Consider the following 13,119-nt stretch of genomic DNA (forward strand, 5'->3'; position numbering starts at 1 on the left):
GTTCGGGGTTGAGTTGTTGGCAAATTTCCGGCATAGGTCCTCTCGACGGTCTTTCAGTGACTTAAGACCTGTTAGCTACATGGCTGAATCATAGGTAGTGTATTGTCCTCTCAGACTTGTGCGCAGCGCCCTCTTCTGCACACGCTCCAACCTGGTAACTTGCATACATGTAAGTCCGGCATTCCACACAGGGACACAATATTCCACTACAGGTCGTACGAATGAAGTATAGACCCGAAGTAAGACCAGAGATGACAGATGGAAGGTTCCAAAACGTCTTAACAGAAAGAGACGGCTGTTTGCTTTTGAAAGCATTTGTGATACTTTTGCCCCCCCATTGCCCCCCCAGTTGTCGAAGTTCTCCAGCTCCTCTTGCATGATAGATGGTTGCTGATACATGTAAGTGTATCAATTCGGCCATTGACAAGTCGTCCACAAATTTCCATTCAAGCACACTGGGGGGGATTTTTCAAACAGCATCGTCAAAGACTACCAGGAAAACAAGAGTTCCACGACCTCATATCTCCATGAACAATTCTATTCATGCAAATGACTTACACATTTGCATAATATATGCTTGGTCATAAACACCTTTATCTAACTTACACATGTTGCAATATTGACAGTCCTATAATTATGGTGTTTTTGCATTAATTATGCATATTAGGAATTTATTTGCATAATTGGTATCTGTTGATGCTCCACTTTGCATAAACTACATATGTTACATGTATTTGAGTCTGATAATGAAAAACACTGCAAATATAGATTTTCCTCATTAGCTATGCAAATTAAGTCCCAATTAGCATAATTTGCACTTCATTGTTTATATCTCTATCTAAGCTGCCTGCATACTAAATATCATGGAAATCCGTTGTTCCTTTGTTCAGTTATTCTCCTTAGAAGATTGTCACAAAAACGCCCCTGCAGTTCCAGAGGAAGCTGCTAGGGGGCCCACACCTACACCACTTCTTTATTACATCACAAGCTATATGCCACCCAAAAATCAAGACCACAGCACATCCAGGTCAAAAGATACAAAAATTGAAGTTCTGCTGCAGTACCAAGGTCACATACCAGGGGGCCCAAAATCGACCTTGAACTTCGGCTTCACAACACCTGCCCACATACCAAATATCATCGTAATCCATCAAGAGGTTCTTGAGTTATGCTGACTACAGTAGTGCGGAAACACAAACAGACAGACAGACAAACAAACACACACACAGACACACCCAAAACTATATCTCCATTTTTCATGGACATAATAACTGGTCCAAGTAGGGTACCTTGAGGGACGGAACATGTCAGTGTCTCCCAATCGGAAAGCTCCCCGCTGTAACGAACGCGTTGGCAGAGTGTAGACAGAAAGTCACAGATCCACGGGATGATGCATGATCTTGCTCCAAGTTTAAACTGCTTACATATGGCAGTGGTGTGGTCAATACGATCAAAGGATTTGGAGAAGTCAGTAATCACTAGGGTTGAGATATTTTCAGGCTTGTCAGATTCCCTGCTTAGATGATCAACCAGGCTGACAAGGTAGTGAGTGGTGGAGTGTCCCTTAAGACCCCCGAATTGTGGGGGGTCAAGCGAGGGCCTTATGTCCTGCAGCAATTACCTGCACACAAACGACTCGGCCACCTTCGCCAGCTGGGATGTGAGGGACACCGGACGTAGTTTATCCACCGACGGAGGTTGAGATTTTGGTAAGGGTATGACTACAGCATCCTTCCGCTCTTGTGGTATGAATCCTTCAGTGAATGATGCATTTAGGATGTTTCCTACTGGTTTACTCAGCTCATTGGAAAATTCCTTCAATATTTTGGTACTGATCTGATCTGGGCCTGAGGCTTTCCCCACCTTCAGTTTGCGTAGAACGTGATAAACTTCCCAATGGTGGACCTCTGGCGGCTGGGACTCGCATGGCCAGTAGGCTGGTAGTTGGGTGGGGTTGAGTCTGGGGCGACCCTGTGCCACTCCTGCAAATTGCTTGTTAATAAAGTTGGCAATGAAACTACTGTCCGCTGTCTCGTTCCCTGGGATGTGGATAGAAAGGTCCTTCTGTTGCAAGTTTAGTTTCGTCTTGATTTCTTGGTACCATTTAACTGGGTTGTCTCTCTTAAGTTTCTCGACTCGGTCACAGTAGTGTCTCTTCTTTGCTTTCTTAACTTTTCTGTTGATCTTATTTCTGAGTTGTATTTGAGGTAGATTTTCCCTTGCAAGAAAGCGTCGTTTTAGAATGAGTGACTTGAGTTCAGGTGTTACCCACGGCTTGTCAGATGGATGCATCTTAACTCGTCGGATGGGGAAGTACGTTTCGATGGCATTTTGGAGTGTCTCGTAGAACTTGGCTGTCTTGTTCTCACACGTCTGTTCACCGTAGACCTCCTGCCATTCATAGGGGCAGACCCATTGACCGAATGCGCAAATTTCAGGGTCCCGCATGGATCGCACTTTTGATTTTGGTTCTGTTAAGAGATTTCTGGATGTTTGCTTTCCATAGGACCATTTTGTGGTCGCTTAGCCCAAGTGGGCTTATCACTTCGGGTTTCTGGTAATAACGTTGGAAGTCCGTTATGATCATGTCTAGTATAGACTGCCCTCTAGTTGGTGAGTTGACTACCTGGACTAGCCTATTTCCCTTGCAGATGTCAGTAGTGTCTAGTCTGTTAAAATCTCCGAGGAGAATCAGGCCTGCTTTGGGGTGCTTGGTTCTAATGCTGTCTGTTCCCGTGAGCAGGTGCTCCACGAGTGTGTCTTGGTGGCGCGATGCCGGCGGGTTGTACACCGTATAGACAAACAACTCGGACAGTCCTCTTGGTAAGCGTGTAGGCCTAACGGAGATCCACAGACATTCTAATTCGGGTGGCACCGCTATTTGTTGTACGACTTCTGCCGGTAATGATTCCTTCACATATAAGGCTACTCCACCTCCCCTCCTCTCAGTGCGGCTCCTGGAGAACATGTTGTAGCCATCCATATTCAAACATGCCTCTGGCATGGCAGAGGAAAACCATGACTGCCACAGCAGCGATGTCAACGTCATTGTGTAGCAATGTTGTCTGTCATTTGTTAACTAATGATCTGGGATTCCACAGCAAGATGGATGGTATGTGTTGTTGAGATCAGTGCCTATTGTCAGCTTGTACTTTCTCAACGTCCTGCAGGGTTTTTGGCTCGGTCCCCCGAAAGTGCGAATTGGAACAAAATGGGACGAAATGGAACGAAATGGAACGAAATGGAACGAACTAAAACAACATATGTGACATTATGAAATGAAATACCAGTAGATATCGAATTATTAGGGGTAGACCGGAATAGGAAGCATTTTAAATACAGAAGTGAGTGGTAAATACATAATATAACGTGTTTTATTTCTTGAATCTATGTAAAAATATTAAATACAACGTTTTTGTCGCGTTTGTGTGGCTAGATTCTTCCCTGAAAATGGAGACGCCGCGTGCAAAGAGATCTGCCGCTCTTCCTTGTGTACTAACGATCTGCAAATGAACTGCTGCAAATAGCAGGGAAAACAAGCAAACCGAAATAGTATTGCAGAAGTTGATGGTAACATTGCATCTCCAAGAGGGCATGAGGCAAGCGTAATCTTATTATGTATACAGCTAGCGTGTTTGCGTGTTGTGTGAACCGTGAAATACATGCATTGCTCGTTCACACCCTCCCTTTGTTTTGTAGTGAACAAGGAAGCATAAATGTCTCCAGGGGACTCCACGTCCGTGTTTGAATGGAGTGTGAAATGTGTGAAATGTGTGACGCGCCGCAGAGCTTCATTTAAATATCATTAACGGAGGGGTCCATTCAGGGGTCAGGGGTCTGACTTTAAGCCGAACAATTGGAAAGATATACATATGCTACTTACCAGTTATGGACTAAAACCGTATTTAAATAAATGGAAAGTCGGGGTTTGATTCAACCTGTCGGCAGCACGCCCACAGTTCCGTCGCGCTGGCAACAATGCCGGTTTATTTGTATGCGGGGCTCCATTTGGGGGAGAGATTTATAGATAATAAAATAACGCTTGCCTCATGCCCTCTTGGTGAATTATGAGATGCAGTGTTACCACCAACTGTATAATCTAGTCCTAACTTCGATACTCAGTTCCGTTTGCTTGTTTTCCCTGTTATTTGCAGCAGTTCATTTGCAGATCGTTGGTACACAAGTAAGAGCGGCGGATCTCTTTGCACGCGGCGCCTCCATTTTCAGGGAAGAATCTAGCCACACAAACGCGACAAAAACGTTGTATTTAATATTATTACATAGATTCAAGAAATAAAACACGTTATATTATGTATTTACCACTCACTTCTGTATTTAAAATGCTTCCTGTTCCAGTCTACTCCTTATACTTCGTTATCTACTGGTATTTCATTTCATAATGTTACATATGTTGTTTTAGTTCGTTCCATTCCGTTCCATTTCGTTCCATTTCGTTCCATTTCGCACTTTCGGGGGACCCTGTTTGGCTTAGTGAAGTGAGACCACTTAAACTGTCTGGGAGGTAGTTTGTGACGGGTACTACTCAACAAAACAGGATTTGGTCTGGGTCTGTTCCTCCCACTACGGCATCCTCTAGCATGGAAATTTTTCTTAATCCCGCATTCGATGATGGTTCTCTTAGCTGTAACAGTCAGTTTTGAGTAAGAACTGAGTGCCCAGAGGGCTAAAGACGAATACGACATGATGCTTTGAAGGGCCATGTTCATGATGACCTGTAGTAACCCGACTTAGGCATCCACAGATTCTGAAGTAAACAACAAAAGGTAGACGTGTTTCTCAGTTTTGCACTGTTCAGATCGCCTTACAGTTTCTCAGGCTTTACAAGTGAAATTAGTGCCACTGACTACGTACCTCACCATCCTGGTCCATAGACGCGGAGTTAAGTCCTGGCTCGGGAGCATTCCTTTGTCTTAGCGTTGTTGCCCTCCCTTCGCAGTGGCGTCACTCCAGGAACAACTCAGAAAACTCAGCACAAAAACGTCCAAAAGTCCTGTTAATAGTTACAAATAGAGCTCCCTGCACGAGTTGTTGTGTTCATTCCTCCAGAAATTCCACTTAAAAGGCTTAAAAGACTAGACAGCTAAAAAGTGTGGGCAGCTATAAAAGCGCCATCTGCCAGTATGCAGTATGTAGATAGCTTAAGTGATGCTTGATATAATGAAATGGTAATCATGCAAATCAGTATCTAATTAGCAACTATGAATGGGGAGATTTTAAAAACCCACTGCTTTCCATGATAGGACTATTAAAAAAATGTAACATAATATTATGTAACTGAGAAATAGAGGGACATTGATAGATAAAAGTTATGCAAATGAAGACCAAATTTGCATAATTAGTGAGAAAATACTGTAATTTCATATTGGTAAATAACTTGAATTTCATACTTCTGGCATTTGGAAGCTTTGGGAAGGTGAAGATCGTTTAATATAGATCATGCAAATTAGTGCCTAATTTGCATAATCAATAAAATGCTAGTCTTTCTTTGTTAAGATAACACTGTAATATTTGCCAAAAATAGTTACTCAAGCAACTGGATAATATTTTGAAACAGTCAGACGTTTCAGCCAGCATCCGCTATCTTTCGTTAGTGACTAAGGAAAGATCTGGCAGAATCAGGTTTTATACCAAACCTCTGAATAGATATGTTAATGAGGTGAATACATTTTCAGATGGTTTAAAGGAATAGTAAATCAAGACAAGGTTGTATGCTAATGAACCTATTGAACCATCCGAAATTGACTTCACTTCAGTAACATAATCTATTCAGAGTTTTGGTATAAAACCTGATTTTTTTTTATGTCCATCCCAACAAGCAAATTTCCATCCCGGGATAGAGGGACAGGTCCTGGTCACGACCCTGGCACTAAGCTAGCCTCATCCAGAATTATCAACATTAGATTTGTTCCTTCTTAGAATTTGAAACCTCAGCCATTCAGTTGTTTTTCCCATGTATGTCTTACAAAAACTAATAATGTAAATCTTCTTGTCACCACTTTGCCCCAGCACAAACTGACTCCTGCAACAGAGATTTCTTGGAGAGAAGATGGGCAGTATGTGGCCATTGGTAATGAGGATGGGTATGTCAGCAGTTTCATAGGTCTTGGAAGTCGGTTTGAATGTAAATGGATGGGGAGACTAACTCATAGAATTAAGGTCGGCTTGAAATAAAGGTATAGGTAATGGTCAGCTCACTTAGGGTCTTAGGAATTTATTCCAAAATGTCATCAATTATTCTTGAATACCTGGTACAAGTACCAAGAACTCTGTATCTACATACGATGCTGAAAAATGTTTTCGGTACAGGTCCAAAATACTGGAATGTCAATGTGCCTAGTGCTATACCTGAATGAAATTACATGTAAGTTCCACACAGATGATAATTAAGCACTGAAAAAATGTGGGTGCCATCTAAGATTAGCTCCTCTTGTGAGTATACAACGTACATGTAGGTTCTCTGCATTACACAGAAATATGATAACCTTAAAAATGTAGATAGTAATAGATATTCCATTAATGATGCATTCATGTTTGTTTCATTATTTGCGTGACCACAGATTATTTGAACAGTTTAGGTACAAGTATAGGTCCAGACCTGTACTCTCCAAGCAGAGGTTGGTGGGAAGATTGTGACCGTTTTATCATATGCCCAGTTTTTGAGCGGACATAAAACTGGGCATATGATAAAACAGTCACAATCTTCCCCACCAACCTCTGCTTGAAGAGTACCTAATCTGTACATTTGTACGCAGCCCTACAGGAACACTGTGTCATTCTAAGTCTTCAAAATATTTCTTTACAGGTCAGTTGAGGTCTTGGCCAGTCCTGATCTTTGCTGCACTTGCATCATTCGAACTCACCATCGCCCAATCAACAAGCTTTGCTGGCATCCCATGTCCCCTGACATCCCAGCTGACTACAGCTACTGGCTGGCAGTGGCATCCAACCAATCAGATGTGCATGTTCACAACCTCCAGGCTGTGATTGGTCAGTCAATATTATTTTCACATATATACATGTATGTCTCATTGTCCTGTGTATGCTTTGTTCATTCTGATATTGATAATTATGTGATACACCCAACTGGTTAAAGTACATATACGAGGGTGAGTCAGTAAGTTTTGCCTTTTGCTTCATAACAGGCTCATTTTTTAATGAAATGAGTTGAAATTTAGCACAAATGTAAAGACACATATTGTCTTGGGACTGAACTATCTCACTTTATTGTTCAAATTTTCATGACAGACTGAGCTGATTTCAAACTGTCCACACCCTGGTATGTCCGTAGGAAGCAAGATCAGTTCCTCTCTGAGTCACTTACGATTTCTGTAAGAAGCTGAAATTACACATGTAGAATGACAAATGTCTCTTTAGGTTACATGCAAATTTTCATTTCTGAAATCTTAATAATCCCTGTTTTGTGTGTGATATTAGAGGCTGTTGAATTCATAGCCGAATACGCAATCTGTTGATTAAAGGTTTTGTAGATTACTTTTCCATCGATCAAGAGGAATGAAATTTTTAAAGACCACAATTTGCGATAAGTTTCGTTCCTCTTAAGCCCTGGGAAAGTAGTCTACAGAAACCATTGATCAACACTAGAAAGGCAACATTTGCGAGCAAATACAGCATGTTTAGCCATACTCCTCGCCATGCAAAAAATGGACTCTCCCAAAATAACAATGGACCATTCTAAAATACTTCCACTAAAAGAATGAATCACCCCAGTCCAAAATTGAGTTTAAAAACAATTATCAGTCTCTCCATACAGGAATGGAGTCTTCCAGTAGCACCTCAACACAATATGGACCAGTCCAAAACCATATCCACTTATTGATTAACAAATACACTTCTGCTAACAAATGGACTTTTTCATAATCATTCCAGCTCAAAATTGAAAGAAATAATTAAAGAATCCTCCCCTTGCAAGAATGGGATATTCCACGCCATCTCCATGTAAACTAGACCAGTCGAAAAAGATCCGCTGAAAATTACACTCTTGCGCATAATCAACCCAGTTCAAAATTGAATTAAAAAGATCAAGTTTTCCATAGCATACATAATGATATATATGAAGATTTGACCAAAGGAAATGACCAAAAACAACATATTTCAGCGATAGTATGGGTGAAATATAAGAATGTGACACGCCTTTGTTTGAATGCATGATTCAATAGTATACAATTCTTTGATTAAAAAATCGTTTTGAAAGGCTGTATGCCAAACATTTGAATGAGGGCCTGTGTACATAACCAAGGCAGACACATGTCAAATTTCACATTATTTTGGTTTAATACATAGGAACTGGAGATGTGTATCTTTGTTCAAAAAAAGAGACAGTGAACAAAGCCATGTAATCACATGTCCTAGGAATTCCCATACCATATTTGGCATGGATATTAGCACACCTGATACATGTGCAGTTTCAGTCCACTAAGGGTCAGAGCAATGTTCAATTATACGGTAATTAAACCTCCCATGTACTGCTCTTTGCTTCCGATGGACTTTCTAGGGTGTGGTCAGTTTGAAATCAGCTCAGTCTGTCATGAAAATTCTAACAATACACTGAGATAGTTCAGGCCCAAGACCATATGGGCCTTTACATTTGTGCCAAATTTCAACTCATTTGATGAAAAAATGAAGTAAAAGGCAAAACTTGCTGACTCACCCTCATACATGTAGTGACAGTACTAGTGTTGCTTACATATAACACATTCTCATATTTACAGAGTGATGAATGATGGCCTTTCATGTTTGAGTAAATCAAAATACATGTACTGAAAGGAACAGGAAACTCTCCTAGTCCTATAGTGCATGCAGAAAGAATGAATTATTTTAGCAAAGAAGGTTATTGCAGCATTTTCTCATGTTATGTAAATGAGCCCTAATTTGCATTAGTTATGTCTAATGATGTTGAAGGTAGGAAATTCCTATCATTTACTACTATGATAATAATATTTTCTCATTAATTATGATTATAGTTGACCTTGTAATTATTGATAAGGCCACACCAATCTTTTTTGCTTCACGGAAGAGCCTCTCCTGTTTTTCCTATTTTTATAAAAAATTAATTTATCAAAACTATTTCTCAATATCAATCCATATATTACATGGCAAAAGGTAAAAATTATAGTACTAGATGAAAGAAAGGAGTGCATTGCATAAAATGAGCCATGCAAATCTGAAACTTGAATAATCCTTCTAATCTATATCCTCACAAATATCACGCCTGACTGCGGGGTTAATACATTTTCATTGATATTTATTTTTTCATTTATTTATAAGACTCCTCCATTACAGAAAATGGAGGGGGAGACAAAATAGGTGATCACTCACCTCTGCAAGTTGTCTCCTCCTTAACAAACAAAAAGCAGCATATAAGAAATATCTGAAACTGATAGTGACCGAGACATTCAGGGACTGGTTCCCACCTACCCGGGGCGAAATCAGCCTAAGAGACACCCGAAACAAACACCTCCTGGCCACCACAAGACCAAGGACTAAAAGATACCAGAACAGTCCGATACCCTTCATGACCACCCTACTGAACGGTTCATGAGGGGTATAGATTACAATTGACAGTTGCTTAATATATGTATAATAATTATGTTTGTATTTAAACTTCCGACGTACCCGTCTTCAACCTACCTGTTTTAAGGTAGTGTTTACCTGTGATTTTAAGAACGCATTTATTGTTGATTAGGAACAATTATATTATCTTTGTATGTAACCGATTGATTGCCTAATGTCACTACTTTTTAAAAATAATGTGAAAAGTAAGCAATTCAGCCTATGGCTGCGAGGTACTCCATGTTTTCCGATCACAATGATCAAATAAAACCATTCATAAAAAAAACTATACAAATTATTATGTTTAGCCATACCTAGTATGGCTAAACATATTGTTTTTACTCATGTTTCTTCTTCTCCTGTCAAATCTTCAAATCGATTCATCTCTGTCATTTTTTGACCAAATGACCTGAAATTTGGTACAGAGGTAATGTAGGCAAAAACCAATGTGCGTTCTTTTCCTTTTTTTGATATTGACCTTGAAAGGTTTTTAGGCTATTTTTAGCATATCTTGGCCTCCTGCGCCCTGGTATTTCAACCGAATGACCTGAAATTTGCTGTATATGTGGCTTGAACAAATATTTAAAGGACTACATTCCCATTTTTGGCATACATATATTCAAAACGATTTATTTTGGGCTTTCTTGACAATATTTGCCACTTCTGTCACTTTCAATACTACATATGACCTAAAGGTCATTGACCCCAAGTGCCTTGCACCTGGCCTTGCATGCCTGTGAGCCTTGCGACCACCTGATTGGTCAATTGAGTTAATCTAATTACATGGCGCAGGTGTAGGCTAGTATTCATGCCAAATATGGTATGGGAATTCCTAGGACATGTGATTACATGTACATGGCTTTGTTCACTCTTTTTTTTAAAAGATACACATCTCCAGTTCATATATGTATTAAACCAAAATAATGTGAAATTTGGCATGTACACAGGCCCTCATTCAAATGTTTGCCATACAGCCTTTCAAAACGATTTTTTAAACAAAGAATTTTTTGGTTTCGTTATTTTCAACCCAAAGTGTATACTATTGAATCATGCATTCAAACAAAGGGTCACTTTAGTATAGCGCTGGTAAGCGTTAGATTTCCAGTCCCCCTGAAGCTTAATCTGTTCGGCTGGAATCCCGCAGTCCATAGCCCATGTCGCCCCGCCGCAACGGAGGCTGTGTCCGCTGTACTGAGTTTTTGGCCGCATAGATGAAGTAGGTGCCGCAACAAAGTCACGAATGGGTGGTGGGTCAAGGGTACGTATCACGCCCCCGTTTCCTGGGGAAGAACGAAGGCTGGTTCGTCTAGGTCTGCTGCATGTGTCAATGCAAATGCCTTCTCCAGGGCTGCAGTAGGGCACGGGTGAACCATTAACATGGGCGATGGGGATCTGTAGGGTCTGTTCTCTGAACTGGATTGTTTTGCTCAATCGAACAGTGATCACCGCGCCCCACTCGTAGAAGCTTCTAAGTCTTTGCGGCATAGGTGCTTGACGGAGTCGAAGCTTTTCGCTGTTTTTTGCAGTAAGTTTGATTTGCGGAAGAACAGGAAGAAGCCTACCAGACACGCAGACCAGAAGACCATGTGTTTGGCCTGGATGAAGTCCAGCTGGAGGTACATAGCGCACAGGATGTCCGGAGTGATGGGAAGCTTCTGCATGGAACAATCACTATGGATACGGCGAATCCCGCGCAATGTGGTTTGAAGTAGCCAGTTGTCGTGCAGAGGATTGTGCCCACGATAGTGGTAGTGTAGAGTTCCTTCACGTTAATGTGCATGTCGCCTAAGTCAGGGTCGTCATGACGACCCTGACATAGGCAACATGCACATTAAACAGTCACTGCTATAGAATACTGTAGGAGGGAAGAGTTTCTGTCGAGGAAGATTGCTGTCTCGTTGGAACTTGCCATAAACTTTGTCCACCAGTCCAAATCCGCCTTCGCCTCTCCTGTAAGTCTGGCAAAATGGCTGGGGCGACGTAGCGTTTTGGAAAGGTCAAAAAGTCTTGCATGAAAGTCTGCCACGGACTTCTTGAGCCGCCCAGTTAAGGCTGAGCAGCTCCCACTTTGAAATCCCCTTATGTTTGCTTAGTAGGGTCTGCAGGACGCCCAGTTTTTCACTTGGTAGGGAAAGTGTTCGCTCTACCGCGTCAGTCTCAATGCCGAGGAAGGTAATCCTTTCTGTAGGGTAGGCCACCTTACGCCAATTTATTTGGAAACCTAAACACGTTAACAGTTCAATCAAGGTTTGGAAGGCAAGACTGCATTCCTCATCACTCCGATTATGAGGAAGTCATCTAAATAAGCCACAATGGTGTGGTAACTACGACGTTTCAGCATCTCACTGATTGTGACAGTCTGTTAAATATTTCAGGTGACTTTCTAGCGCCAAAAGGTAACCATGTATGGTAATGGTATGTGTACTCACGGTCTCCATTGAACTGCCGGTGGCGTCATAATTAGATGGGTAGACAGGAACTGATGGGTACGCCACTTTCAGATCTATCTTCGCCATGTAATAGCCTGGTAGGTAAAGTGTCCGGGTTCTACATAGTCGTTTAGCGCTAATCCCACTGGGCGACTGCAGTCGTGAATGAGGCTTATGTCATCGGAATTGCCTTAGGGATAGCACCAAGTACGCTCACTTTCGTTGGTTTTGTGTTGCTCTGTTTATAGTTGTCTTCATTCAGTTCCCTGTAGATTTGCGCTTCAGCCTTTTCGTGCAATGTGGGGTCATTCGCCGACCTGTAGTTACGACATTCTGCAGGAAAGTTCACTGTTGTCGGGGAGGATACGAAATCCACTCTGCACTTCGTCTAATAAGAAATTAGGAGCCCCTAAGTCTAAGTAAGGAAGTCGTTAATGTCTTGTTTCGTACTGAGTTTGTCGGTTTGAATGAGCGTGGCCATTTTCTTTGTGTTGGCTACCGACCATGCAGGAATCTTAATCGACTCTACCTTCGGTCGGGAGCAGCTGGTACGGAGGATAATCAACGTCTGCCCGTCCCGTGCAATCTCGTGGTCGCTTTTCGGCTGCATGTACGAATCTACAAACTCTGGGATCAGGACAGGCTTCTCACATTGTTTTACCGCGGTGTTGTGTAGATAGAAAGACTCCTCGTTGACTTTCTGAGTCAGGGTGGCTCCCAGCAGGTCATCCACGCCTTCTACCTGGGCCAGGAGGTCGGCCAGCTCCTTGTCCGACTTCAGGTCTTCCAGCGTGACCTTTGCCTTCGGCGTCCCGTCCGCCGTGTGTAGCCTCTTCGTGGCCCGGCATAGCAGGGCGTACTGCCCCAACGACAGATCCAGAATTTGGAGCATCTCTGCTGTGACGCAGAGAAGTGCATCCTTGTCCGTCAATTCGGCCTTGACGGTCGCTGGTGTTAGTTTTGATGATTCTGTCCACTTTGCAAAGTCAAACTCCGCCATTGTGAGAGAGAAGGTTTCGCGTCTGCACTGTGCGACAGGCAGGAATGGTCCCGGCCAGGCCATGTGTTTATCTGCTTCCAATTAGAGGGGACCGCATAT

The 13,119-nt window shown here is 42.0% G+C and overlaps 1 protein-coding gene across 1 annotated transcript in view; it reads left to right on the top strand.

Moving 5' to 3' along the window:
- Positions 1-13,119, top strand: part of LOC136440468 (gem-associated protein 5-like) — a 77,060-nt gene that overhangs the window by 25,132 nt on the left and 38,809 nt on the right. The window contains exons 11-12 of the mRNA XM_066436516.1: positions 6,028-6,101; positions 6,824-7,008. Of these exons, the coding sequence (XP_066292613.1) occupies positions 6,028-6,101; positions 6,824-7,008 (259 nt within the window). The remainder of the gene's footprint in view (positions 1-6,027; positions 6,102-6,823; positions 7,009-13,119) is intronic.

Source organism: Branchiostoma lanceolatum, chromosome 8, assembly GCF_035083965.1.
Source record: "Branchiostoma lanceolatum isolate klBraLanc5 chromosome 8, klBraLanc5.hap2, whole genome shotgun sequence".
Lineage (NCBI taxonomy): Eukaryota > Metazoa > Chordata > Leptocardii > Amphioxiformes > Branchiostomatidae > Branchiostoma > Branchiostoma lanceolatum.